This window comes from Capsella rubella, unplaced genomic scaffold (assembly GCF_000375325.1).
Source record: "Capsella rubella cultivar Monte Gargano unplaced genomic scaffold, Caprub1_0 scaffold_7, whole genome shotgun sequence".
NCBI lineage: Eukaryota > Viridiplantae > Streptophyta > Magnoliopsida > Brassicales > Brassicaceae > Capsella > Capsella rubella.
The window spans coordinates 2,036,887-2,064,471 of record NW_006238917.1 but is presented as its reverse complement, the minus strand read 5'-3'; the positions used below and the strand labels follow the sequence as shown (position 1 = coordinate 2,064,471).

At 39.6% G+C, this 27,585-nt stretch overlaps 8 protein-coding genes across 9 annotated transcripts; 5 read left to right on the top strand and 3 right to left on the bottom strand.

The window, feature by feature from the left end:
* Window positions 1-579: 579 nt before the first annotated feature.
* LOC17879482 (pentatricopeptide repeat-containing protein MRL1, chloroplastic) lies at window positions 580-7,540 on the bottom strand. Its single transcript, XM_006286052.2, has 19 exons — window positions 7,160-7,540; window positions 6,171-6,951; window positions 5,829-6,054; window positions 5,626-5,689; window positions 5,386-5,530; window positions 5,191-5,306; window positions 4,776-4,904; window positions 4,428-4,601; window positions 4,191-4,355; window positions 3,866-4,006; window positions 3,461-3,560; window positions 3,184-3,292; window positions 2,998-3,089; window positions 2,745-2,835; window positions 2,295-2,523; window positions 2,121-2,213; window positions 1,736-1,784; window positions 1,285-1,378; window positions 580-1,170 (listed from the first exon to the last, which is right to left on the bottom strand). The coding sequence occupies exons 1-19, from the start codon at window positions 7,496-7,498 to the stop codon at window positions 939-941; spliced, it is 3,369 nt and encodes a 1,122-aa protein (XP_006286114.1). The 5' UTR covers window positions 7,499-7,540; the 3' UTR covers window positions 580-938.
* A 190-nt stretch (window positions 7,541-7,730) lies between these two features.
* LOC17879840 (5'-methylthioadenosine/S-adenosylhomocysteine nucleosidase 2) lies at window positions 7,731-9,549 on the top strand. The gene is made up of 8 exons (XM_006284843.2): window positions 7,731-7,886; window positions 7,973-8,036; window positions 8,125-8,216; window positions 8,321-8,427; window positions 8,521-8,595; window positions 8,723-8,797; window positions 8,906-8,998; window positions 9,110-9,549. Exons 1-8 carry the CDS (start codon window positions 7,826-7,828, stop codon window positions 9,305-9,307), a joined length of 765 nt encoding a protein of 254 aa, XP_006284905.1. The 5' UTR covers window positions 7,731-7,825; the 3' UTR covers window positions 9,308-9,549.
* A 165-nt stretch (window positions 9,550-9,714) lies between these two features.
* On the top strand, window positions 9,715-11,456 carry LOC17878395 (type III polyketide synthase B). The gene is made up of 4 exons (XM_006285894.2): window positions 9,715-9,866; window positions 9,960-10,149; window positions 10,251-10,817; window positions 10,908-11,456. The coding sequence occupies exons 1-4, from the start codon at window positions 9,861-9,863 to the stop codon at window positions 11,333-11,335; spliced, it is 1,191 nt and encodes a 396-aa protein (XP_006285956.1). The 5' UTR covers window positions 9,715-9,860; the 3' UTR covers window positions 11,336-11,456.
* Window positions 11,453-14,428, bottom strand: LOC17880969 (probable alkaline/neutral invertase B). The gene is made up of 5 exons (XM_006283356.2): window positions 14,229-14,428; window positions 13,274-13,750; window positions 12,745-13,176; window positions 12,083-12,641; window positions 11,453-11,922 (listed from the first exon to the last, which is right to left on the bottom strand). Exons 2-5 carry the CDS (start codon window positions 13,700-13,702, stop codon window positions 11,627-11,629), a joined length of 1,716 nt encoding a protein of 571 aa, XP_006283418.1. The 5' UTR covers window positions 13,703-13,750; window positions 14,229-14,428; the 3' UTR covers window positions 11,453-11,626.
* Window positions 14,429-15,891: 1,463 nt separating this feature from the next.
* On the top strand, window positions 15,892-16,675 carry LOC17879369 (peptidyl-prolyl cis-trans isomerase CYP18-4). Its single transcript, XM_006286037.2, has one exon. It carries the CDS (start codon window positions 15,946-15,948, stop codon window positions 16,462-16,464), a length of 519 nt encoding a protein of 172 aa, XP_006286099.1. The 5' UTR covers window positions 15,892-15,945; the 3' UTR covers window positions 16,465-16,675.
* Window positions 16,676-16,759: 84 nt separating this feature from the next.
* LOC17877863 (probable amidase At4g34880) lies at window positions 16,760-18,934 on the top strand. The gene is made up of 5 exons (XM_006283519.2): window positions 16,760-17,323; window positions 17,458-17,672; window positions 17,775-17,981; window positions 18,071-18,269; window positions 18,343-18,934. The coding sequence occupies exons 1-5, from the start codon at window positions 16,799-16,801 to the stop codon at window positions 18,697-18,699; spliced, it is 1,503 nt and encodes a 500-aa protein (XP_006283581.1). The 5' UTR covers window positions 16,760-16,798; the 3' UTR covers window positions 18,700-18,934.
* LOC17879628 (probable amidase At4g34880) lies at window positions 18,866-20,982 on the top strand. The gene is made up of 5 exons (XM_006286101.2): window positions 18,866-19,509; window positions 19,639-19,853; window positions 19,936-20,142; window positions 20,213-20,411; window positions 20,500-20,982. Exons 1-5 carry the CDS (start codon window positions 18,952-18,954, stop codon window positions 20,851-20,853), a joined length of 1,533 nt encoding a protein of 510 aa, XP_006286163.2. The 5' UTR covers window positions 18,866-18,951; the 3' UTR covers window positions 20,854-20,982.
* Window positions 20,900-27,518, bottom strand: LOC17877660 (xanthine dehydrogenase 1). 2 transcript variants are annotated; one of them, XM_023779346.1, is made up of 14 exons: window positions 27,225-27,514; window positions 26,803-26,902; window positions 26,607-26,715; window positions 25,033-26,526; window positions 24,267-24,509; window positions 23,692-24,006; window positions 23,263-23,502; window positions 22,839-23,123; window positions 22,508-22,729; window positions 22,161-22,322; window positions 21,944-22,078; window positions 21,617-21,853; window positions 21,362-21,535; window positions 20,900-21,281 (listed from the first exon to the last, which is right to left on the bottom strand). In XM_023779346.1, the coding sequence occupies exons 1-14, from the start codon at window positions 27,358-27,360 to the stop codon at window positions 21,039-21,041; spliced, it is 4,095 nt and encodes a 1,364-aa protein (XP_023635114.1). In that variant the 5' UTR covers window positions 27,361-27,514; the 3' UTR covers window positions 20,900-21,038. The 2 variants fall into 2 exon arrangements, with proteins under 2 accessions (XP_023635114.1, XP_023635115.1); XM_023779347.1 differs by lacking the exons at window positions 20,900-21,281; window positions 21,362-21,535 and having other exon boundaries at window positions 21,706-21,775; window positions 21,918-22,078; window positions 27,225-27,518.
* Window positions 27,519-27,585: the final 67 nt, after the last annotated feature.

Sequence of the window (27,585 nt, the reverse complement as noted above, 5' to 3'; positions counted from 1 at the left end):
AATTTTCATCCCTTTCATGTTCTTATGGGGAATATTATATTTTGGAGACGGAGATATAAAACTCTACAATGATTCTACGAACCAAAACTAACCATTTCTTTTTTTTTTCTTTTTTTTTTTTGAATGAATGTTAAATTTATTCAATAAAAAAAAACTGTTTTACAATATATGCAGCTTGTAGTAGACAGGTTATTGAAATAGATTAAGAAAACAGATCTAAATTTGTGGTCTCGAAGCAAACCAAACTTGGAGTCCATCTTGGTGTTTTCCTTGTTGTAAGGAGCAGAGCCTGTTACGAAGCAAAACTAACCATTTCCATATTTAGATGTTCGACAATTCACTTAAATATAGTATTAAGAAAAACCGATTATTTACAGATTTTTTTTTTAATTTACAGATTATTTACCGATTACAATGCAGGGAATCATATTTATAGTATTATATGCACAAATTTGATGATATAGTTGGATCTTCCGCTGATGTTATGCACACTTAACGATCGAACCTCAGGTTGATATAATAAAGAGGCCGTCAGGTAAGGTTGTTAAGAGTTATAATCACTCACATTCGCATAGGACAAATCTTTAAGTGTGTATGCATTGCATATTAAGTTTCTTGGATACCTTACAAGAATCATTTACTATTATATATTTATATATTCATGCGAAAACGAATAAATATACAAAGTCTGTTTTTGTAGATAGATATACAGCTTTAACCATGCAATTAACTTCCTCTGTCACTAACATCCTCATGCAAGACCTAAGCTCTTAAGTGATGGCAACAAAACTCGAATGTCCATCTTCTGCTGCGATGCTGGAGGAATGTTGTGATGTGACATGTACTGAGTATGCAATTGCGTGGAACTAATCCTTCACATGGAAAAAAAAAAAACTCTCGGAAGTTAAGGATCAAAATGAGAGACGCCTTCTCAGTTCTCACTCAAACGACAGGTTCCCTAGTCGAATGCTGCGTTGCTGACGACTGATTTGGTTTCCTAGTGGTACTTGTGAGGATCTTAAATGCCCTGGTTTCCCACCAGAGAAAGGCGAATCCACCTTTGGCTGAAACCAGTTCTTCAAAGAAACACCATTGATTCTCAATCTTGAATCCTTTCTATGATATGGTATCCCTAACCTTCTCAACAATGCACCAATTTCTCGTCCGACCCTGTGAAAAAAAAGGGATGATCTTAGAATACTATGACCTATTACATTGTAACTATAAGCATCATCACTGCATACTAGAAAAAAGAAAAAGAAAAAGAGGACACTCTTAATTCACCTTCCTGTAAGGTCAATCGTCTTCTCGCCTCCAGGAGTCGTCATTTCCTTCTCTTCCATCGAAATGATCAAATTAATATGAGGTATCTTCGCACCTAAAACATACAAGGGCTTAAACTTCAAGAGATTTCACTGACCTCGAAGCCATTGAGAAATTTAATCGACTAGTTATAGATCTTCACAGCTAACAATTTGTTTAACTAAAATACACTCAACTTTATTCTTCTGAAAGTATATCTTAAGGTGTTTTATAGATATTCTATGTTAAGACTGATAATTTGATAATGAATTCCCAAAACAAGAAAATTCAAAAAATCAATACCAATTCAAGGGGAATAGTGACGGTATATTAGAGAAGATTAACGTAAACTTATATCAAGAACTGTTTAAGATCGTGCAACTAAACTTATCCTACTATGAAAACAATGGTTCTAGATAACAGGATATTTTACCAGCTGCAAGGCGATGCTTAAGACCTTTAAAGATGGTTAAGAGGTAGACCTGCCAAAATTATGCATGACATAATTAGATAAGCGAGACTCCAAAAAATGCTAAAACAGCAAGATATTGATATATTAACTTTGTATCAAATAAAGTTGAGATACAGTTTTAAGAAATCAAGTTCACTGGAAATTTAAACCAAATATCATGTTGGAAGAAAATGGTAAGGCCAGCAATAAAAGGATCCGGTGTCAGAAACTTTTAGGATCTAACATCCAGATTGAAAACTGTAAATAAAGTTAAACCATAACCTTCGCAGCTATGAATATCTTGGAAACCAGATGGTAATCTTGTAAAAAACATGTAGATGTCATTCCATTACAAAAATGTATTTACCTCAGCCACGTTGTTGGGCAACTCTGTCGTGTCAAAAAGTAGTGGAACTTTATTGAAGGACACAGAAGGAAGAACTCCAAGAGAAGTTGCCTCCTGCAAATCATAAAACATTTAAACTTTGTACACCAAATGAGAAAACGAAGAATATATAGCTAAATGAAACTATCAAAATACCTCGAGCAATGAAAATGCACGAGGATCATACTCTCCAAATCCATCAACTAGTGGGAATATGTTATGTTGTTTTTGTGATATGTTTATGCCTAAAGTTGAAATCAGCTTATCCCGCAAAGCAGCATCATGTGGAAGTTGCAAGCACCCCAAAACTTGTGAAACTACTTCTGTAGTAGGAACCGTTCCACCTGAAATTGTCTCGCGGTAAACCATTAAGGCCATTGATGTCCTGAAAGAAAGTGAAATTTATCAATATTAATCTGGAATAATTTTTGATGTAAGTCTTTACTGAAGAAGAGAAAGTGACAATTTAAATCAATCCAACAAATTTTACTGAGAACTCAATCAAGATTGCTCTAACTCGGAAGCATCACAAGATTCTCTTGACCTCTTTCAACATTAAGAAGAAGAGTGACTGAATTAATACTTGCATCCGAAAGCTACACTGACCATTTATTTTCAATTTGAGGTCGCCCTGATTGAAAGGACACAACAGGTTCACCACCAGCGCAAGCTTTCTCAAACCTTCGCTTGCACAGGCCTTAACAAAATAGCAAAAAAAGAAGAAGCATAAGTGCTATATCAATACTAAACACTTTCAAATCTGATTGCATTATGATGGACACATATACATCTATAAAAATATGTAATTCTGAGGGTCATGAAGAATGAGGCAAGAGATGAAAACAAATTACGAACTTACTGGTTATGCATCTGCACATGATGAAATTTGGTGAAATTCCATCTTCTTTTGCTTGCGAAAGGAGCTTGAAACTTACCTCAAAGTCATCCTTTCTACACAGAGAAAAGTTAGAAAATAGTGATTTCTCAAATTTATACTGACTAGTAACCAAACGAGCCCAAATGATTATAAGTTAAAATAAGATACCTTTCACTTGCTAGCATGAGCATAGAGTAAGTGATAGTATTTGGTTTTAATCCCAAAGTCTTTATCTCATTGAGAAATTCCATAGCCTTGGGCAGTTGATTACCTTCACCTGTTGATAATTTAAGGAGTCATACCCGTAAATGATATTTTGTTTGGGGTTCTTCACATACTGCAAGTGCAGTTTTGCCATATAACATTTTCTTTTCCGTTTTATTCTATATTATCTTCATTTTGTGTTTAAGGGAAAAGATTAAGATAGCTTTATTCGAGGTCTTACAGAGAGCAGTAATAAGGGCATTCATTGTTGAAACGGTTGGTCTAAGTCTGATCGACTTGATTTTTTCATAGAGCTCCAGTGCTTTCTTCCAATCCTTCGCCTAAATAACAAAAGCAAACAAGTTATCAGTAGTTTTCTTCACACAAATTTAATCCGAGAAATTCAATGCAATAGCACTATACCAACAATTGCAAGAGATTCCAAAGATGATGTCAACTAAATATCCAAAACTATTTTTATCAAATAAAAATCTTTCGATGCTTGTTCACCCCTAGAAATCAGTGTGAAAATCTAGAACAAATTTCTGTTTCTCCTCTAGGTACCATCATAGACATTTTCATAATTTGATGTAGACAGCTCAATACTCAAGCAATGTTCAAAAACTCTTGCAATAAGAACACATACGTTACAACAAGCTCCCATCAGTGAGCTATATGATATAGTTCCAAGACGAATTCCTTGAGATTTTGCATCCTGAAGAATGCCAAAAGCCTCGTCTAACATTTTTGCATGTCCTGCAACATCGATAAGTGCACTGAAAAACACCTGCAGAAGATTAAAACAAAGATTACATATATATGTTTGTATAAATTTTCTGTCAGTAAACACTTGCCTCATATCAGTGACGTATATTATCTCAAAACTGAATATTTTGAAACTAGTATGCATATCAGTTAATGACACGTCGTGACTCTTAAGGATCTGTAACTTTAAGCATGATGTAACATACCTCATCAGGGGTCACGCCTTTTTCTTTCATGTCTTTGTATATACTACATGCAAATTCCCAGTCCCCAGACTTGCTGCAACTATTCACAGCAATGGTATAGACTTCTGGAGTACCTTTGATTCCATATTTATGGATCATCTGGTATACTTCTTTTGCTCGTTCAACCTGCAATAACATTATTCTCAATCAAATAGAAAGAGAAAACCAGAAAATGTATCAGAAAGAAAAGCCACACACCTGACCAGCATTAAAGCATGCCTTCATCAATGCACCAATCGTGATATGATCAGGGTCTATAGGATGCGTCTCAGCATTCATTTCAGCTAACACATCAAAAGCACGGTCGACAGCTCCTGATTGACCACATGCAGAGATGAGGGCATTGAATACAACCCGGTCTGGCTTAACATTCTACTGCATCGAACATGTCATCAATGTAATAATAGACTTGAGATTACAAAGCAGATATGAACATATGAGCAGGATTAGCAAAAATATTTTGTAATTGTAGCCATGAAGAAAGAGGATTTTGTTTTGTAATCTCAACACATGGTAGGAGAGCATCCAAAATTGTGCTATGCTTACCTTAGACCTTAAAATTCCATAAGCACCAAATGCCTTTGCTACTTGTCCAGCTCTACCACAGCCATCAATAAGTGCACCAAACGTGTGAAGATTAGCTTCTACTCCAGAATTTGACATCTGGTGGAACACCTGATAATACAACCCCACAGAATTATAAAGAAAGTCCAGAGAGAGAAAGAGGGTAAGAACTACGGAGAATAATTTCAGTCACAATTTAAAACTTCATTGTAAGACAAAAGAAACGTTTCCTCTGTATATTGGAACAAACGGAACCATTCAGACAAGCATTAGACTAATATCGTAAGTTGCTATAGAAATCTATATGCTTCATGGTTTTAACAGAAATTCAAAGAACCAGCCAAATATGTATCTTTTCCCAAATAACCTTCAGGCAAAGGAAAGAAGGTATCTATACCTCGAACATTGCATCAACTTTTCCGCTCTTAGCACAACTTGATATTAGAGTTGTGTAAAGTTTGCAATCAGCAGTCATACCGCTCTCTTGTACCAGACCCAAAACTCGTCGAGCTCCTACATAAGTAACAATTTGACATTTAGAAGGATGAAAAATTAACAAGATCAAGGGTTTAATGCTGGCAAAATATATCACCTTCTATGTCTTGGGAGCTTGCGCAGACAGACATTAACATGTTGAATGTGCTTAAGGTTGGATTTAGAATCAACTTGGTAAAACGAAATGCTTCTTTGACAGCCCGTTGCTTCTTGCAGGCTTTAAAGAAACTCGCATGATAAATCTGGTGTAAGGAAATAAGCAAACAAAATATCAGTGACAAAAATTGACCCTTCATGGAGAAGAAATACTAAAGCTTTGATCTATATTACTCAGTACCTTGTCCATGTCCAATAGATCCCTTTGGTCCAAATCTTCGAGAAAGCTTATGCAATCTTTTAGCCTATTATATATGAATAAAAACACTCTGTAATTTAAACAATCTAGTGACACCTCACTGGTACTAAAACATCAGAAAAAGAATTAGCAGTAGGAGAGAAAGAAAAGGACAGGCAAGATTCAAATCAGAGAATACTTATTACCTTCCATCTCTAAGTAAACGGTTGTAAGCATCATTAGTTTCTGGAGAACGTCCATTACTATTAAGTAGCTCAAGATTTCGAGCAGGGGACAGGGGCATGCTTTCATCAGTTTTTTGACCCACATGTTTCCCATCTTTTGGAAATTTCCAGTCTCCATTAACATCTTTCCTATTGTAGGATAAACCACCGTTACCATGTGTCACAAGTACTTCTTCTTGGACATCACCTGAAACAGAAGCCCACTTAGAGGAATCAGTGTAATGATTGGCACTGCAAGCTTTCAGAAAGGAAACATAAGATTGTGTCAAATCCAACACAGCCAGTACCACATTGTCAACATACCAGTAGCCTGACTAGAACTATGTCCTGGAAACTGAGTATCAATTATTCCATTGTTCTTGTGGTCCAGCAATAAACTATTAGTTGCAGAAGTAACAGTAGGAGAGGCTGCTTTAAGACTAGTCAACCTTGAAGGCTTGGCTGATGAATGATTAGACTTATAAAATGTGTGAATCTCTTCTCTCTTACTCTCCGTAAAGACGCTGTACTCAACAGGCTTCTGGAGCAAACCATTGTACTCATACTCTAGAGCACGTGTATCATCTACCACGAGTGGAGAAGCAATCGACTGAATTCCCACCACTGCCTGTGAAAAATCATGCTCCATACTCTTCTGATCTTCACTGTTTTCAACTTGTTTTTCAGGTGTTTTTACTTCCAAGGTAGGTGATTCCAAAGCAACAGACCCATTAACCATGGAAGGTGAAAGGGATTCATCAATTAAAGTATGTTCCTTTGCAATTGTGCTGACACTGGCAACAGCAAACTGAGAATCCTCAGCTGCCATATCCGTTTGTTTGGGCAAAAATGAATCATACTCCATAACAGTACTTTCCTGAGCTTGATGAGCCTCCTCTTCTTCCAACTCCATGACAGTACTTTCCTGGACTTGATGAGCCTCCTCTTCTTGCAATTTGATTGCACTAGCTTCATCCATCTTACTGAGCCCTCCATTTATTTCTACAGGACTTCCTTCAAGAACATCTCCATCTAAATGTGGAGTTTCCCGCCGCTTCTCAGCACTAGTTTTTCCGCCATGAATCTTTGCAGGAGATGATGCAACCTGAACAGTTTAGCTAGTCAGAATCAAAACTCTTATCGAAATTCAGAAAAAGTCAGCAACTTGATTATTTATTTGGTCTTTCCCGTTTTGTAAACTACATATGAATGTCACTCGAACCAGCAATTAACAGTAATTGCCTCTCGAATCACGTACTCTAACGAAACAAAACCTAAAATTGGCTAAAAAAAAGCTCAGAATTTGAAATTACCTCATTGGAAGCTTTGCGCTTCCTGAAAGTACTGTGGCAGTAAGCGAAAGCAATGGCGGAGAAGGCAGTGACAGCCACAACAACAAGAATCAAACCAGAATCGATAGAAGCTCTAACAACTAAACGAGGCGATCGAGTACAAGAACGACGAGAATTTCGCTTCCCGGGGCGAGTTCGAAGATTATGAGGAGAAGGACGGAGACTGTGACAAGAGCCGAGAAAGCCACGGCGGATGGAGCGGAGACTAGAAGCCGGAAGAATGACCGGAGAGTAGGAAGTGAGGGTAAGGTATTTAGACGATCTGGAGGTGGAGACGAAGGTGGTGGAGGTAACCTCCATTGGAGAGGAGAAGAGAGAAAGAGAGAAACGATGAGGATAAAGCAGTACCGAAGAAGTGAGGATATGAAATAACGAACGACTCGTTTTGGATTGTGGACCGGTTGCTTACGTGGCATAAACGGCCGTCAAGTCGTCAACGTTTTTTTCCTTTTTTTTTTTTAATTCTGCAAAAACCAAAATAAATAAATAAAAATGTTAATTCTCTCGTTGGGTTTGGTCCGGAATAGAACGGGTCGGATCCGGTTTTAATTTCTTTCTTAAGTACGTTCCAATTTCCGGTGGGAAATTTAGGAATTTGATCGTGACGAATCACCGGCGACGGAGGCTATGGAAGATCTCAAGGGTCAAGAAGAGAAACGGGCGGTTTCTACCATCGTCTTCATCGTCGGTACTAATTTTTGTTTCCTTCTCTTTGATATTTATTTGATTGTGATTTTTCTTCTTCTTCTTCTAATGGCTGTGTATTTTTCGCAGCTATGCAAAAGGAAGCTCAGCCTCTGATCAACAGATTACGGCTTGTGAAAGAAGTTAGTACGCCGTAAGCTCTTTTTTTCTTTCTTGGATTCGAAATTGTATGTGATTGGCTTTCTTGTGAATGTTTTGAAAAGTTGAATTTTTTTTTTAAGGTTTCCAAAGGAAGTGACTTGGGTTCTGTTTAAAGGAATGTATAAAGACTTGAACGTCAATATAGTGTGTCCAGGGAAGGATGCAACTCTAGGTATGTGTGGTTGTGTGATTGTAACTAAGTCAGTGTTTCAGGATGTTTTGTGGAGTTCTTGATTGGTGATATCTCTAATGGTCATTGTTGTTAATTCTTTTCAGAGGTAGAGAGTGTTGGCACGGTTCCTGCATCTCTCGTGACTTATGCTTCCATTCAAGCAATTCGACCAGACTTGATCATTAATGCGGGAACCGCTGGTGGCTTTAAGGTATATACATTACAAGTTTCTTTCTCTACATAGTCGATGTCGTGCCTCTTATGTGTTAGAAAGAATGAATTTTGTTTTTAATGGTCCTTTCAGGCCAAAGGTGCATGTATTAGCGATGTTTATGTTGTCTCAAGTGTTGCTTTCCATGACAGAAGAATACCCGTTCCTGTAAGTGCTCTTTTGTATTGTTCTTGTGTCTGTATGAGTTGCAAAGTAGAGCTGTTGTTCATGTGTCTGCATTATCGTTCCAAATATTTTGCCTTTTCCTAAATACATTTCTCTGTACTTTCTGCAGGTCCTTGATATATATGGTGTTGGTATGCGGAAAGCCTTCCCCACACCCAACCTTATAAAGGAGCTCAACCTAAAGGTTACTCTGAGATCAACATTTTTTTATCCTCGTGCAATAATTCTGATTATTTCTTGATTTATTTTGCATATATACAAGTACCATAAGTGGTTGTGATGGTGTTCCCAGGTGGGAAGATTATCCACTGGCGATTCTATGGATATGTCTCCACATGACGAAGAATCCATCACAGCAAATGATGCTACAGTTAAAGATATGGAGGTAGACAATCGATAAGTTTCGTGTGTTTATGAACGTGGCTCCAATCTGCGTGTTTTTCTTGGTGTCTTTATCAGTTACTGCGGCTTACTCATGGAATCTTTGACATTTCAGGGAGCAGCAGTGGCCTATGTGGCTGATATCTTTAAGGTGCCTACGATTCTAATAAAAGGTGTTACTGATATTGTGGATGGCAATAGACCAACTTCTGAAGAATTTTTGGAGAACTTAGCTGCAGTCACTTCCAAACTTGATGAGTCACTTACTAAGGTGATTGACTTCATCAGTGGGAAGTGTCTCTCAGACCTCTGACAAGTCAGACCTGATAGCTTTCCTATAATCAAAACCGTAAGTTTCGTCTATAAAGTTCACATATGTGCATTGGGCGAAGAAAGGATATAAAGATTCAAGCAAAGGGCATAGGTTTGAGCAGAGAATTTCATTTTAACTCTTCACCTTTTCTCATTTGTTCTTCTATTGTTTGCTGTCTTCCAATACATGTAGAAACTCTGCAAATTTTGCTACCCAACAACAGGATCAGAAATTTTTATCCATTTCGAGTGATTGATGAGAACAGAAGAAAATCTCATTCGACCTTTCAGTCCATGGGGCTGATAGTGGTGTTCTTTGTTAACCGTGCTTGTAATAGCAAGAAGCTCTCTTGCATTCTTTTGAAGGTACAAAACAACTATAACTATAACACACCCGTTGGCTTTTAACGAGGCCCAAAGACTATGTATGAAGAGAAAATTCTCAAAGAATTGTTGGAGTTGGGTTTTAGAAAGACCAATGCAATAAACATGAAGCTCCTGAATCTTACACCTAATCTTCACCAAACATCAACTAGACAGAACCACCGCACAAGATGCAGGTCATAAGCTGCAAAAACTGCAGCATATATATATGCCTTCACTTTGAACCCTTTTAGATACCCAAGACTTGAGCCTTTGACAAAAAAAAACAGATAGAAATGGGAAGCATCGATGCCACAGAATTGGGTTCAGAGAAGAAATCAAACCCGGGGAAAGCAACAATTCTTGCTCTCGGAAAAGCCTTTCCTCACCAGCTAGTGATGCAAGAGTACTTAGTCGATGGCTACTTCAAAACCACCAACTGTGACGACCCTGAACTCAAACAGAAGCTTACTCGTCTCTGTAATGTCTTCACTCTAGCCTTGTTTCTTTAATTTTTTAATCCCATTTTGTAAGCTCATGAGAACTGAGGTTTGTTTGAACTGTTCGTTTACTATATACAGGCAAGACAACAACGGTAAAGACAAGGTATGTTGTGATGTCGGAGGAGATACTCAAGAAGTATCCCGAACTTGCCATTGAAGGAGGATCCACAGTGGAGCAGCGACTCGACATCTGCAATGATGCGGTGACCGAGATGGCAGTAGAAGCCTCCAGAGCCTGCATCAAGAACTGGGGGCGTTCTATTTCAGACATAACTCACCTTGTCTATGTCTCCTCAAGTGAAGCTCGTCTTCCTGGTGGGGACTTGTACTTAGCCAAGGGGCTTGGACTCAGTCCTGAGACACACCGTGTTCTGCTCTATTTTGTTGGCTGTTCTGGTGGAGTTGCAGGTCTCCGTGTAGCCAAAGACATAGCCGAGAATAATCCGGGCAGTAGAGTTTTGCTTGCCACGTCTGAGACAACAATCATCGGGTTCAAACCGCCAAGTGCGGATAGACCATATGATCTTGTTGGGGTCGCGTTGTTTGGTGATGGAGCTGGAGCTATGATCATCGGATCCGATCCAGACCCGATCAGCGAGAAGCCTCTCTTTGAGCTTCACACTGCAATACAGAATTTCTTGCCAGGTAAAACGCCACTAAAATTTGTGCATGCAGTTATGCCTATCACCTAAGATAATATCTTAGACAAACATGGATTTCATTTTCCTGATGTAGACACCGAGAAGACGATAGATGGAAGGCTAACGGAACAAGGGATAAACTTCAAGCTAGCGAGAGAGCTTCCACAGATAATAGAAGACAACGTGGAGAATTTTTGCAAGAAGCTAATAGGAAAAGCGGGACTGGCTTATAAAGACTATAACCAGATGTTCTGGGCTGTTCATCCAGGTGGACCGGCCATCTTGAACCGAATGGAGAAGCGGCTTAACCTGTCGCCTGAGAAGCTGAGTCCAAGCAGAAGAGCTCTCATGGACTATGGCAATGCGAGCAGCAATTCAATCATTTATGTGTTGGAGTATATGTTGGAAGAGAGCAAGAAAGTGAGGAGCATGAATAAAGAAGAAAACGAGTGGGGTCTGATTCTGGCTTTTGGACCTGGTGTTACATTTGAAGGCATCATTGCACGAAACCTTGATGTCTGAACAAAACGTGAAAGAGTAATGGGGTTTTCGTTTTTACCTTGCAAACCAAGAAAGTATACCTTTCTGCTCTATAGACATTTCCATCGAGAGAGAAAGCATATAATAAAGGCATTAAGCTAAACAGACGAACTCTTTTTATGATACTTAAATCTTCCATAGTCTAAAAATATTTCACACAGCAAACAACGTAAAATGTGCAATTGAAAAACGAAGAAAAAGTTTGTTATCAACAATAAAACCAGGAATCATGAAGGGTTCTTCTTAGAACATCTCTCTCTCTCTCTATTGTTTTCAACAAGTCCATGAGTTGGATCTTCTCATAACGGGTTTCATCTGTTTGTCTTCCTCAAGAGAAACCATACCGACATGTGACGGATCTTCCAGCATCATCTTGGCTACTAAGTATCCAGCGATTGACCATGTCTGGTTTTTACGTGACTGTTTCCCCACGTATCTCCCTACCTTTCCATCATAGTATTCAGGCCAATGGTCCTTATGAAGCCTAGCCTCTGCTACTTCAATTGCTCGTCTTGCTATTTGAGGTCGACCAGTTTTGATACAAGCAGCGGTCAAAAGCCATAGCAGCACTGTCAACCAGTAAACATAATTAGTTAATTACATAAATAAGGGCCAGATCAGCCTTTTACTAAGATTTAGATACCAGAGTACAACGAGAAGAACACAGCTGGGACAGGAGAGATTCATTTGTAGTCCAGTTAAATGTGGAAGGAAAGGAAGAAAATTTACCTGGCCAGGATCCTCCATTATGGTAGCTCCACCGAGTGTTTTTGGGGTCACAACCAGTTACTATTCTCCATTCATGGCTTTCTATTGCAGGATAACAAACTTTCAATGGCATTTCTCCAACCAACTCTTCCCAGCGAGATTCAATGAGATCCATAATTGCTGTTGACTGTTCAGGAGTCGCCAGGGACGACAGTATGGCTATACAATTACCTAAGGCAAACCAACGGAAATCCATTCTTGCAGGGCTAACGTTGCCGATAAAAAACCCTCCATGAGCTGGCATAAAGTCGAAAACCCATTCTGGAAGAGAATCAGGGATGACGTTAAACTTGTTGACAGCAGTGTGAGAGTATTCCTCTGTCTTATATCGGTAAATGTCATTAAGCTGCTTCAAGTCTAGCCAAAAGTAACTCCTCATGTGGTAGCTCAATGCATGAAGTCGCTTAACTATCTGTTCCACCATTTCTTTACCTTCTCCATCATGTTTAAGTAGGAGCAAGGCACACCTTAAGGCCATAAAGAAAAGTGCTTGAATCTCTATCGGGTAACCATAGACTCCCTAAAATCAGAAAACACAAGGTTAAAAAGTGGCAAGCTGATGAAACAGCTAGCTCAAAATGTTTCCTATTAGGAAGAATCACAAGAAATAACCAACTGCTCACCATCCTACGATCAATCATACAGCAACCATCTGCGCATAAGAGAGTGGGAAAGGTATCAAATCCCTCAGACAGACACAGGCTTAGTATCAGCCGTATACCCTTCTGGCATTCAGGCATGTCAGCAAGAGAAGAGTCTCCTGTAGATTTTGTGTAGGCTCTGAGCAGTATAATCCACCAAAATCCAGAATCAACTGGCGCTACCCTTCCAATTGCACTCTCGCCAAAGTCAGCTATCAGCGTTTCGTGGTTTCTAACAGGATCATGGAAAACTTTGAAGCTAGCAGGCATAACGCCCTCACCAAGCTGGAATCTATCAATCTTTTTCTCCCAGGACTGAAGACGAAGAGTCTTTAAAATGAAGTTTTTGACTATATCTGGCTCTCCATTCATCAGGAATGCTAAAGCACTTGGTACAAAATCCCTCACGAACACCTAAAGGATAAAGCCAGCAAGATACCAGATCAACCAACACAGAGTTTAAATAAAGAAACATGAAAATACGATGTGGGTTAGTCAGAAGATTCTTCACCTGATCATAGTTGAGTTTTTCTTCAGAATTATCCACTGCAGCAATAGTCCCAACAGGTTGTCCACGAAAGTATACCATAGAGCGCCTCAAAGCATCCCAGGCCTCACCAACCATTGGATGAGACTCAAATCCATGCAGTGACCTAGGAGTATTGAATCCAGACCTCTTACCCACACTAGGTGAAATCACATATTCTGAGTGATCTTGGGCACGAGAAGCATTATCCGCATTTCTAAGTTGTGGTGACCCAGTTAATTCAGTAAGAGACCTTTCATCAAGTGATCTCAGTCTATCAATATTCAATGGCCTTGGCTTCTCTAGCAACTTGGAGAAATCAATGTCATCAATATCATCCACTGTAAATGAAGAATCAGCATTCTTCATATTCCCATTCTGGTTCACATCTACACTCATATTAAAAGCCGACATTGCTCCGGATTGATTCAAATATTAGCCAACAGTCCCAATGGACATGCCCTGCATTCCCACAAAAATGGATCAGATCCATTTGCTCCTAACACAGAACAGTGAAATAGCATATATTCTATAATTCACTCAGAAATTGAAGGACACAACAGTCAACAATGACATGATCAAACGTGTAAAAAAGGTTATAAACAAGCTGAAACGCAATCAAAGCTCATGTGGAGACTGTTCTATACAATGGATCAATCACAGCACAAAGAACAGAGAAGCATCCATCAAGAATAACAGGAATTAAACGAAATAAACACCGAAATGTTGGATACCATAATAATCTCAAAAGAACAAGAAATCAAAGCGAAAGATTTGGACGACATCACACTGCACAGAACAGATCGAAAACAAAACTACCGTGAAGCTAAAGCACGAAGAGATCCAGCAAAAACAAAGCAGGGGAAACGAAAAACTACAACAACCGTAAATGATCATCAATAACCACAACGGAAGACGTAGAAAGATCATCATCACGAACCTTATCAAAACAGCGTCGTCAAAGGAAGACGAAGACGACGAAGAAGACAAACGAGCTTCGCTCTATGCTGCTATGGCCTCTCTCTCTCAATCTTGTAACTGAGAAGCGAGAAGTATCTCACTCTGAGTCGATACTCGATGATATACACACAAAAAAGTGATTAAACGAGAGAGAGAGAGAGAGGGCCGAAACGGCCAAAGGTAAGACGAATCAGCTAATGAGCTTTAGGGAGGATGTGGGTCCACGTGTACGGACGAGATGTGACTGTGACAGGAGGATTGAAGAAGAGCACAGTAACTCTAGCGATCGAGAGAAGGTGAAGGTAACCCTTTAAGCCATGCATATGATATGATTGCACGGAGGTTGTTGTTGATTGCTTTTTTGTATTTCATTAATTTTTCTTATTATATAGTTTTTACTATTAAGTTAAATAAAGGAGTGACGTGAGAGAGTATCTTTGCAGTGAGTAAGATGTTTGGTTGTCCACGTGTACGGTGGCAGTGGATCTCGTGCCCTGCGCAGCCTGCTTTGCCTTGTTTGTTTCTTTCTGATACTCTCTCTTTTTAAAAAAAAAAACTTTGAATTTTTAGGTTTGGGTAAGTTTGTAGTTTAAATTAGAAATTGTTGTTGATAATGACAAGGGAAAAGGTCGTATCGCTCGTTGCTAACGTTGGAGAACGAACTAAATATCACTAGCTATATTTATAAAACAATGATATATAGTGTCACTTGGACAACTCCAAAAGTTTCTTTTATGATGCTTTGATTGATTGATTTAAGTATTTAACTACTGGATTTTGGAGATATAATATAGTATAGTACTTCTTTTGTAAGATTCTTCTAATCTAGACACAATAGTGGATAAAAATATGATGAAAATTGTGGAGTGGAGGATAGATTCCGGCCATAGAACATAGTTAATATACAAAATATGATTTGACGATGCTCGTACGAACGTCGTTTTATTCGGTTTGCACTTTCACATGAATCAAATTAATCAGGATGACAAAAAAAAAAAAAAAAACAAAGTGGCCTAATAATCCCACCAAGGCATAATCAGTCTCATCATTCCACGAAGCGGCGGACGAAAATGTTGTAAGGAAAAAATGTGAACACGCATATTCAGCTCATTATTACTTCTCCTCCTCTCCTCATAAAATGTTTGCGAAAGTATGGTCTACGTTAATGTAACTATGCAAGTCATAAGAAAGATCATTGTTCGATGAAAAATAAGATCGTGAATACAGTAAATATCCCATCGTACACAAGTGTTCACGTGCTGAAAGATAATCACCACCAACATGACTTTAGCTAGTTTAGCTCCAATACAATCGAGTGGGGGTCGTAGAATCGTAGAACAAGAGTGGCAACCAATCAAATAAGATATTGGGCTTTTTTTTTGCTTTTGCTTTCGGCCCACCTAAACTTCATCGCCGTAATATGGTCGGTCCATCTAAAAAGTATATTAATTATGGGGGAGCCTCGTATCCACGCGACTTAAACCCTAGTCAGATTCGATTTAACCACGGTTAATCTTCAGACCCTCACAACCCTACACGTGTCTTGATTCGACGGTCACAAACATAATTTCCTTTTTCAGATTCACCGCTTTTAAAATCAAATCCTCTCTATAAGAACCCTAATTTTAACACATTCACAAACCAACACAATCTTCAAAATTCTTCGATTTTTCTCTTCAAATCTCCCCAAAAGAAAAATGCCGAACCCTAAAGTTTTCTTCGACATGAGTCTCAACGGTGCACCCACCGGTCGTATCGTGATGGAGCTTTTCGCTGATGTTACTCCAAACACGGCCGAGAATTTCCGAGCTCTCTGTACCGGCGAGAAAGGAATCGGGAAGATGGGTAAGCCACTTCACTTCAAAGGATCAACCTTTCACCGTGTGATTCCTGGGTTCATGTGTCAAGGAGGTGACTTCACCGCCGGGAACGGAACCGGTGGTGAATCGATTTACGGAGCTAAGTTCAAAGACGAGAACTTTATCAAGAAGCACACCGGAGCTGGGATTCTCTCCATGGCTAACTCTGGTCCCAACACTAACGGATCTCAGTTCTTCATCTGTACTGCTCCTACCTCGTGGCTAGATGGGAAGCACGTTGTGTTCGGTCAAGTCGTTGAAGGTTTGAATGTGGTGAAGGCCATTGAGAAAGTTGGATCTGACTCTGGAAGGACTTCGAAACGTGTGGTTGTCGAGGACTGTGGTCAGCTTTCTTAGATCTGAAGTGACTTAGTGAGAGAGACACTGATCTTTTATGAATAATGGTGTCTTTGCTTTTGGTTTGTTTCACTTCTTCCTCCTTTCCTGTATGGATGGTTCTATCTAGGGTTTGAGTGTTTTCTGATTTGGGATCGTTTCGAGTTTGTAAAACCCTTTGTTTAGGGTTTTGAAATTTGACTACCTTGAATAAAAGTAAAAGCTTTTTAGATATTGTTATCTCTGCTTTACCAAGTAAACTAATATTCAAACAAAAGCCACTTAAATACTTTGTTTATAATCAAACATGGATCTGTGATGATGAGACCATTACTTACTTGCCGTTGACCATTTCATGATCACTTCAAAAGTTCAAGCTTTCACCACACCACTTCTTCTTCTTCTTCTACCTCCTCACATCATGCTCAACTCAAAATTCTCGATTCAAGAAGCCACCATTGAAGACATTAGACTTGCTTTCAAGGAGAAAAGAGTGACATCAAAGCAGCTCGTCGAGTTGTATCTAGAAGAAATCTCGAGACTCAATCCGGTACTCAACGCAGTCATCGAGACGAATCCAGATGCGTTGATCCAAGCAGAGATCCTAGACAGAGAACGTGAGCTCAAAGACGTCACCGAGCTTCCTATCTTGCACGGTGTTCCGGTTCTGCTCAAGGATTCTATCTCCAAGGACAAGCTTAACACCACGGCTGGTTCGTTGGCTTTGCTTGGTTCGGTTGTGCCTCGAGACGCAGGTGTTGTCAAGAGACTCAGAGAATCTGGTGCTGTGGTCTTGGGCAAAGCCAGCTTAAGCGAATGGGCTCATTTCCGATCCGATTCAATTCCAAGTGGTTGGAGCGCTCGTGGCCTCCAAGGAAAGGTCTGTTTCTTCATTCCATCATATTCATTGCTCTATCAAATTTGCAACTTTACTAAAATCTTACGGAAGAGGTTTAAAGCTTTTTTATAACTTGGACTCAACTCTCAAGAAGAGGCATGTTTTGAATGCTGCAGAATCCGTACGTTTTATCAGCGACTCCGTGTGGATCAAGTAGTGGATCAGCTATATCAGTGGCGGCTAATCTTGTAGCTGTGTCAATTGGGACTGAAACTGATGGTTCCATTCTCTGTCCTGCAAGTCACAACTCCGTTGTCGGGATTAAACCGAGCGTCGGGCTCACAAGCCGAGCCGGGGTGGTTCCTCTATCCTCGAGACAGGACACTGTTGGGTGAGACTGAGAGCACCCACCACTACTAGTCTACTTCTATTGATTTTCATACCGTTGTGCCTAGTTTCTTTTTATTTATTTATTGTGTGTTTGTTCTGTTAGACCAATATGTAGGACTGTTTCGGATGCTGTTCATCTCCTTGATGCTATTGTGGGTTATGATCCCTGGGACGAAGCCACAAAGAGCGCGTCTGAGTTCATACCCCAAGGAGGTTACAAGCAGTTTTTGACAGCTGGTGGCCTCAAGGGTAAGACATTAGGGATTGTAATGCAGCATCCTCATCTTGATAATCACATCGAAACATTAAGGTAAAACATGTTTTAAGTTGGTTCAATCCATCAATTACTGTCATTCAATCATATGGACCAAAACATGATTCACTATTTGTTCGGTGAAGACGAGAAGGTGCATTAGTAATTGACAATCTATCGATACCAAACATAGAAGTCATTAGGGACTGGACTAAGAGCGGTGAAAAGATGGCACTTCTGGCTGAGTTCAAGATGTCTCTCAATACATATCTCAAAGAGCTTGTGGAATCACCAGTCCGGTCCTTAGCAGATGTTATTGCCTACAACGAGAAATTCGCTGAACAAGTAAGTACTAATCTTCAAAAAGAAATTTGACCTTTTCGGTATCTGAACAAGTGTGTGATCATTGAATCGAAAGGAAATGGTGAAAGAATGGGGACAAGAGCTACTCCTTGCAGCAGAAGCCACTAATGGAATTGGTGAGAAAGAGAAAACAGCGTTGAAGAAAATGGAAGAACTTTCGAGGAATGGAATCGAGCAGCTAATGAAAGAAAAGGATTTAGATGCAATAGTGGAGCTTGGTTCAACGTTGAGCTCTATCCTCGCCATTGGAGGGTATCCAGGAATCAATGTCCCTGCAGGATATGATAGTGAAGGAGTTCCATTTGGGATTAGCTTTGGAGGATTGAGATACTCAGAGTCAAAGCTCATTGAGATCGCTTATGGCTTCGAACAAGCAACTCTCATTAGGAAGCCACCTAAGTTCGAAGCTTAAGGCAGTTTGTAGTCAACAAAGTTGCTGCTTTGGAGACCTTGATATTATGAAGAATGATCTTGCTTTCAGTTGTTTTACTTCTTCTTACTCTTTCCTTAATGGATGATTTATTTATATCAAGTTGTTTGTACGTATGCAAAAAAAAAAAAAAAATTGTTATATTGGCTTGATTTTAGTCAACGATGTTTTCATTCTCGTCCATAAAAGAGAGAGAGGCATAGGGGTTGACAATTTCTCTTTCTTTCTCTAGCCATGGTTGCTCTGCGTTTCATCTTCTCCTCATCTCTTCTAATTCTTCTTTTTCCTCATGTTCTTGATATGTCATTTGTATCTGCCTCTCATCTCAGGCTTACCTCAAAGTTCTCGATCCAAGAAGCCACCATTAAAGACATCAGACTTGCTTTCAAGGAGAAACGACTAACGTCAAAGCAACTCGTGGAGTTGTATCTCGAAGCAATCTCCAAACTCAATCCAATACTTCACGCTGTCATTGAGACGAATCCAGACGCGTTGATCCAAGCAGAGATCGCAGACAGAGAACGTGACCTTAAAAACGCTACTTATAAGCTTCCTATCTTGCATGGTGTTCCGGTTCTGCTCAAGGATTCTATCTCCACCAAGGACAAGCTTAACACAACGGCTGGTTCGTTGGCTTTGCTTGGTTCAGTTGTCGCTCGAGACGCGGGTGTTGTCAAGAGACTCAGGGAATCTGGTGCTGTGATCTTGGGCAAAGCCAGTTTAAGTGAGTGGGCTCACTTTCGATCTTTCTCCATCCCAGATGGTTGGAGCGCACGTGGCCTCCAGGGAAAGGTTACTTTCTTCATCTCAGGAGATTCATTTCTCCATCAATATATATTTGGTAAACCAACATCCTTACAAAAGGTTTCAAAATTCACCAACTTCTTAAAAAATGTTTCAGCAAATCTTTAAATGCTGCAGAATCCATATGTTTTATCTGCAAATCCGTCTGGGTCAAGTAGTGGATCAGCAATATCTGTAGCAGCCAATCTTGTGGCAGTGTCACTAGGGACTGAAACTGATGGTTCCATTCTTTCTCCATCAAGCCAGAACTCTGTGGTCGGGATTAAACCCACTGTCGGGCTCACGAGCCGAGCCGGGGTAGTTCCTATCTCTTTGAGACAGGACAGTATTGGGTGAGCAGATCACCCACCACTACTAACTAGTTTTTATTTGTGTACCATTTTGCCTAGTGTTTCTCTATGCTTTGCCATGTAGGACAATTTGTAGGACAGTTTCCGATGCTGTTCATCTCCTTGATGCTATTGTGGGTTATGATCCATTGGACGAGGCCACGAGAACTGCATCCGAGTTCATACCTGAAGGCGGTTACAAGCAGTTTCTGAAAGCTAGGGGCCTCAAAGGTAAGAGATTAGGGATCGTAATGCAGTCATCTCGTCTTGATCATCACATCAAAACATTAAGGTAAATTTTATTATAAGTTGATTCATCAATTGAGAACAATGTATCTGTTTCTGATTTTTCTTGGATGAAGACGAAAAGGTGCTATCGTCATTAACAATCTGACGATACCAAACATGGAAGTCATTGTCAATGGGACTAATAGCGGTGAAGAGATAGCACTTTTGGCTGAGTTTAAGATGTTTCTTAATGCATATCTTAAAGAGCTTGTGAAATCACCAGTCCGTTCCTTAGCAGATGTTATTGCCTACAACGAGGAATTTGCTGAACAGGCAAGTACTAAGCTGCTTTCAAACGAATTCGCCTTTTTTTGGGTACTTTAACAAATGCAATCATTGAACTGAAGAGGAAATTACACAGGAAAAAGTGAAAGAATGGGGGCAAGATGTGTTCATTGCAGCAGAAGCAACTAATGGAATGGGTGAGAAAGAGAAAGCAGCGTTGCAGAGAATGGAACAACTTTCAAGAAATGGAATCGAAAAGTTAATGAAAGAGCAGAAGTTAGATGCAATAGTGGCGCTTGGTTCAGCGTTCAGCTCTGTCCTCGCAATTGGAGGGTATCCAGGAATCAATGTCCCTGCAGGATATGACAGTGAAGGAGTTCCATTTGGGATTAGCTTTGGAGGATTGAGATTCTCAGAGCCAAAGCTCATTGAGATTGCTTATGGCTTCGAACAAGCAACTTTGATCAGGAAGCCACCCACAGGTTCATAGTTTGAGGCACTTGTAAACAACAAAGTTCTTTATTTGGAGAAACATATCGTAGTAATGATTTTTATTTTGTTTTGGTAAATGTATATGTGTAATGTCACATTTCTTTGGAGACTGGAAATAACTTACAGACATGACTCTCTCACAATAGATTGATTGATCTTTTCCCCTCCGATGAAACTTAAAGTTCAAACACTAAGCTTGGGAGAGAAATCTGAACTTACAAAAGGGGTTGAAAACTCATCGAGACAAGCCATCCTGATACGCTCTGGCGTCGCTGGACTCTCCAGAGGAAACCAGTCGGTGAGACCCACCTCGGTTCTAGCCGCTTTAATCGCTTCCTTTATTGCAAAGAAAACCGATGATGCAAGAAAGAACGGTGGCTCACCCACTGCTTTAGATGAATGTATTGCCTTTCTATTCGGATTCCCCTGAATTAATGGAGTATATTCTTAGGTTCAGTTTCACATGTGTCGCTACCAATTTAAAGCTTCTACTTATAGTTGCTTACCTTGAGAAGAGAAACATTGAGGTGGAATGGCATGTCATTAATAGAAGGTATTTTGTAGTTTCCGGGTCCGCAAGTGAGTAAACTTCCCGGTTTAATCCATTTATGAGCTGCATCTCCCCATTTGAGTTCTTCTAAAGCTACCCAGCCCAGTCCTTGTACAAACGCTCCTTCTATCTGTAAATAGTGATTTCAGATCTACAGTATTCTTTTAAAAGATTGCAAAAAAGCATAGGAGATTGAGAGAAGAACACGCACTTGTCCAACATCAATGGCTGGGTTAAGAGAATATCCCAGGTCCAACATTATATCAGCTTCCCTAGTGTGAAAATCACCAGTTAATGTATCTATCTCAACTTCAGCAAAGGCTGCTCCATATGTGTAATATCTAAATGCGTTCCCTTTTCCAGATATCCAGTCAAATCCAATTTCAGGAACAATGTGAAAACCGTGAGCTGATAGGTCTATCCGTTGAAAGTAGCAGGCACTTACTAGCTACATACACTCAGAGGAGGGGAGATTTTATATCAGAATTGGCATCAAGGTCTTCTGAGTTTATATCAAATTGCAAGATAGAAACAATACCTCAGCGAATGTGTTGAAATTGTGCTTAGATGCAACAGGCTCCATTCTTGCTATAATCTGCTCACAAGCATCTAATACTGCAGCACCATACATATCGGAACTCGCAGAAGCTGCTGTTGGTGAGGCATTTGGAACCTATCACGAGACCATCAAAATGATAAGACAGCAAGAATAGTTTTGTCTGACTATGTCTCAGCCCAAAGTGCACTGCTTGTACCTTGTCAGTGCTTGTCTCTGACACGAAAACTGAATTAAGCGGAATGTTAAAGGCAGATGCAGCAACTTGAGCGACCTTTGTATGCAATCCTTGACCCATCTCCACACCTCCATGAGTCACCAAAACAGTCCCGTCTGTGTAAACATGAACAAGAGCCCCAGCCTACATAGCCACATAATGTATAAAAATATAAAAATGTATGTATGTCAAAATCCAAATTCTAGCTTTGAACCAATGGTCGTGCAATGGTGAAATTTCCATGGCAGATTTGATTTTGTTGTTTTCAGTTCCTTAACAAAATACTAAATTTGACCAGAACAAATGATCCACTTTCAGACAAAGATTACCTGATTCATGAATTTTGTGGTAAATGATATGCCAAATTTTGTGGGAACCATAGCAACACCACGCTTTTTCCATCGATTCTGACTATTAAACTCGTCAGCTTCTTTACGAGCCTTTAAGAAGTTGCAGGATACTTTCAGCTCTTTCCAGAGTTGATGCAATGTGCAGTGTTGAAGAGACTGAGAGTAATGTGTGATCGATCCTTCCACTTGAAAGTTCATCTCCTGAAGTAAATTAAATACACCAGAAAACATTAAAATACAACTGACAAAAGGAGAACCAATTCCTACAAACTTTCAGGAGAAGAAGATGTTTGGAATATATTCAACTCACTTTGATTTCTTCAGGGCTTCTATCAAGCTCAGCTGCGATTCTCTGAATCCAGTTTTCAGTTATAAGCATACCTTGGGGCCCTCCAAACCCTCGGAAAGCAGTATTGCTGGGAAAATTAGTAAAGCAAACATTCCCTACGATCCTCACATGCGGGATCTCATAAACATTATCCGAGTGAAACATGGCACGCTCGAGAATGGAAAGGGAAAGATCCAAAGAATTTCCACCATTGTTGTAGATTTCAAGGTCCAACGCCAGTATTTTTCCTTCGTTTGTAAATCCAACCTGTAAGATAACAGAACACAAATAAAAGGAATTGTTTAGTTTGTCTAACAATCTATTCCCCACTGTTTCAACTGTTCTCAGTCCTTTCCACTTCATTGTCTGCTCACAAATGGAAATTCCAGGGAAAAAACTGAAATACCTTGTACTTTCCAAGGAAACTATGACGATGACCAGTTATCATCATGTCCACATCTCTGTCCAGTATGAGTTTCACAGGTCTATTTAATACGTAGGATGGGACAGAAGCTGCAGCAGCAATGAAAGCTGATCTTGTTTCTTTACCGCCAAAGCCACCACCAATTCGTTTGGTTTTGCATACCACTTTAGACATCGGAAGACCAAGTACATGAGACACATATTTCTGGTGCTTTTGAGGAGCCTGCATATAAACCATAACCCCAATATTTTCTAAGCATAGAAAGGATTATAATTTAATATCTTAAACTGGCTGATGCCAAATGGTTTTCTTTTACAGAGGGCTGATGGTCATAAACTGGTCGTACAAAGCATGAATCAAAGTGAATTTTACTCAGTGAAGTATATGGCAAAACACTAATATTATGCTTACCTGTGTGGATGAAATCATATGAACTTCATTGCCTCCATCTATTGTCCAAACCAAAGTACCATGAGGCTCCAAGTAGAAGTGTTCCTGACCACCCATTTGAACCTCTCCCTCTATTATCCTGTCACACTGACCAGATTGAAAGCACAGCTCTACATCTCCTTTTCTTAGCCTTTTCTCCGTGTGTGGATGGAAACTTTTAGCAATAATAGCCTCCTTGATAGATAATATTGCTGGTAGTTCCTCATACTTAACATCAACTTTTCCTGCTGCATCTTTTGCATTTTCATGTGTATCCGCGACAACCACACCAATGACCTGAGATACCGAAGTCAATTTAATGAAATAATTGGGAACCAAAGATATACATATATCTGTCAAAATAACTGGATGTATATGAGAACTTTCATTTACATTTTAAAGATAAAAAACCTTGCTCGTTTACTTTCTGATGATAAGAGTACAAAAACTAAGGAATAATGTCAGAGCATGTTATACTTCTTCTAAGACACATAATCAATATGGAAAAGCTGAGAAAAATGTACAAATGTAAAACTTTAGGTTTCAAATATTCTTACTTGTCCCACACATGTGACCACATCGGTAGCAAACAATTCTTCGTCAGCAACAATTGCTCCAATCATATTATCCCCGGGAACATCTTTGGCAAGAAACAGACCAACAAAACCAGGTGAAGATTTAGCAACCAAATCATCAATTGAAAGGATGCGGGCATGCGGCACTTTGCTTAGCACAAAGGCAGCATGTAAGGTATTAGGAGGTACTGGTGTATCATCTGTATATTCCGCTTCCCCAGTGACCTACATGAAATAATATGAGTTTGAGGTAAACTGGTTAACTAGTCACTATTCAGCAGCTTATTACGAATTACACCAAAAGAGACTTTGATTAGCTAGAGGTACTCAACTATCAACGACAAAACCACCCAAAAACCAGATGTCAAACTTATCACTTTACCAAGCTTGAAGATATTTTGGGGACAGGTACATAATTAAGCTTGTGGAATTGATAATGGTGAAATTTGGAGTTGACCAAAATATAACATAAGCTATTTGAAAAAAAGTCAAACAGAAGCCAGAAAATTAGCCCACGTAGATGCTAACCCAACTTCTAAATTTTGTATGACATATACACACTCACTCAGCATCTTCTCTAACTTACTCTCTAATCACAAACATCACTCAACAAAATATTAATTAGTAGACCTATGTCACCTTAGAGAAAGGTAAAAGAAGTGCCGCTATATTGAAGTGGCTAATAAAACCACCAAAATGAGAATCAAAATGGAGAAACAGTTTGGGTGCGGTAAATATATCAGCATACCTGCATTCTCGCTGAAAGATGGACCTCCGATGAGCCAACAGATGTTCCCTGCATTACTGTTTCATAATCTTGTTTTCCAATTCTAGATAACCGAGAAACAGGTTGCACAGCTGACATATGGGAGGGTGGGAAGGTCTCTATCGTGGAATTTACATTATGTACATGATGAGAAACCCATAAGAAAAATTTAAAGAAGAAGCTAAGGGTAAGAGATTTCCGAAATTCCACCATTCCCCCAGGAGCATCTTCCTTAATCAAAACATCTTTCTGTATGACCTCAAGCGCATCTTGCAGAAGACCTTTATTCCAAATCTTTCCAACTAAGAATTCTTCAGTCTTTCTCGCACACAACGAAAGAGGAGCTACACCACCGTAAGCAATTGAAGCATCAGAAACAAATAATTGTTGTCCCTTCTGTTCAAGAAAGACACGCATTCCACCATTGACAATAGCTATATCATCATCCCTGCGATGGGCCTGCTTAAATTCTTTCACATACTCTAAGGGCCTTGTCCATGGAAGGAATACCGACAACAAGATCTCGTTGCTACCCATATCCACTCTACGATAACCAAGGAAGAAATCTTTTGCAGGTACAGATCTAACATCTCCATTGCAGTTGATTACCCGAAATTCTGCTCTAGAAGCCATCCAAAGAGGATTTAAATCAGATATTGGACTAGCTGTACAGATGTTTCCACCAATGCAAGCAACATTTCTTATTTGTGTGCCAGCAAACCACTTCAGCTGTTCAATAAAAGCTTTGCATGCTGAAGTTTCATGTGCAGGACGCTCCTTTACTACCTTCCTGAATAACCGCAGGAGTTCAGAAAGTCTCGAAGCTGAACCAACCTCTATCCCATTGTCATTGACATTCAATGCGTTGAGTTCTGGGACTTGAGCAACAGATATTAACACCTGATACTGTAACCTCTTCAGTCTCATTTCAATTCCCACCTCCGTATTACCTACCAGTAGTTTTGCATCAGGATAATTTGCTTTGAGCTCAAGCAAGTTCTGAAGATTTGCGGGTCTGTACCAGGTAATCCCCCCATTTCCCCTTAACTTTAAAGGAGCTAACTTCCTCAGCAATAGTTCAGGGGGAAAGATAAGCTCTTTTTCCGTATACTTAGCTCCGTCTATATCACTATAAGAGATGGACTGAAATTTATCTTCATTGCAATTGGCTGCAGCATTTGTTGTTTTTGAACCACAAGAACAAGGTTTGCCAGTAGATGGGCAAATACTTGAACCGTCCTGAAGGCTTAATGACGATACACCACTGTACACAGCATCATCGGATTTTGCAAAAACCCGAAAAGCATCGACGATGGGTCGATAACCAGTACAGCGACATAAGTTTCCAGCAAGACATTCTTCAATCTCATCCTCACAAGGTGAGTTTTTACTCGACCTCAGCAACGCATACATTGACATGATGAACCCGGGAGTACAAAACCCACATTGGGAACCATGAGAAGATGCCAAAGACTCCTGCGAGAATTCAGATGACAACAGTGACAACGAAGTTCCAGAAATAAGAAGTAGTAGAACCTGAATCAAGTAAAACGTACCTGGACAGGGTGCAAGCCGAGTTTGCGATGCCCAACTCCCTCAATGGAAATTACATGCATTCCTTCTACAGAATACAGAGGTGCTAAGCATGCGTTGACAGCATAATGCCTGCAATAACAATTTCCATATGATTAAAAAGAATCTATAAAAGTAAAGCAGAGGCAACATAACAGAGAAGAAGATAAAGAAACGTACACACAAGTCTTTGACTTTCTGTCATAACTAGACACCATCACCGTGCAAGCCCCACAACCACCTTCACCGCATCCCAGCTTTGTCCCGGTCAGTCCTAAATCTAAAGGAAACAAGAAACGCATTTTTAAATTTAGAATCTCGCTCCTGGAGCATAATCTTACTATGCACACTCAAATCACTTACTTTTTTTCGAATTAAGGAAAAGTAGTGGATCAAATCAAACATAATCTGGATTTGTAAAAATCCGGAATTTACAACTCAGCTAAGTGATACATACTGTAGAAATATTCTTTTTTTTTTTTATTTAAACATAATACTGTAGGAATATACTCTCTGACACTATTCTAAAATTGATTTGAAAAAAAAATGAACTTGTTTGAGTAGTTTGAATCATTCCCAACACCAGGACCATAGTTACGCACCTCTGAGATATTCGAGAAGCGTCATATGAGCTAATCCATCAGGCAAGACTCTACGAACGCCATTAACATACAGTATAGCCTCCGTAAACTCGTCTCGGATCTGCTCCATCTCTCCGTCCTTGTTCAGTGAACCCATTTCTCAAAATAAGTCGGTTGATTTCGTAATGATACGATTGGGATCGTGGCGAAGTTGATAACGCCCAAGTCAAAGCTCAGATAGAGACGAAACAAGCATTTTATACTAATCGTTTCTTTCTGAAAACTTTCCACCGAACACGCATCTCCAATCTTCATCATCAATTGTGATGTGTGCAGCATTTAATTTTATTAAACTATGAAAGACATCAAACAAAAAAACCGC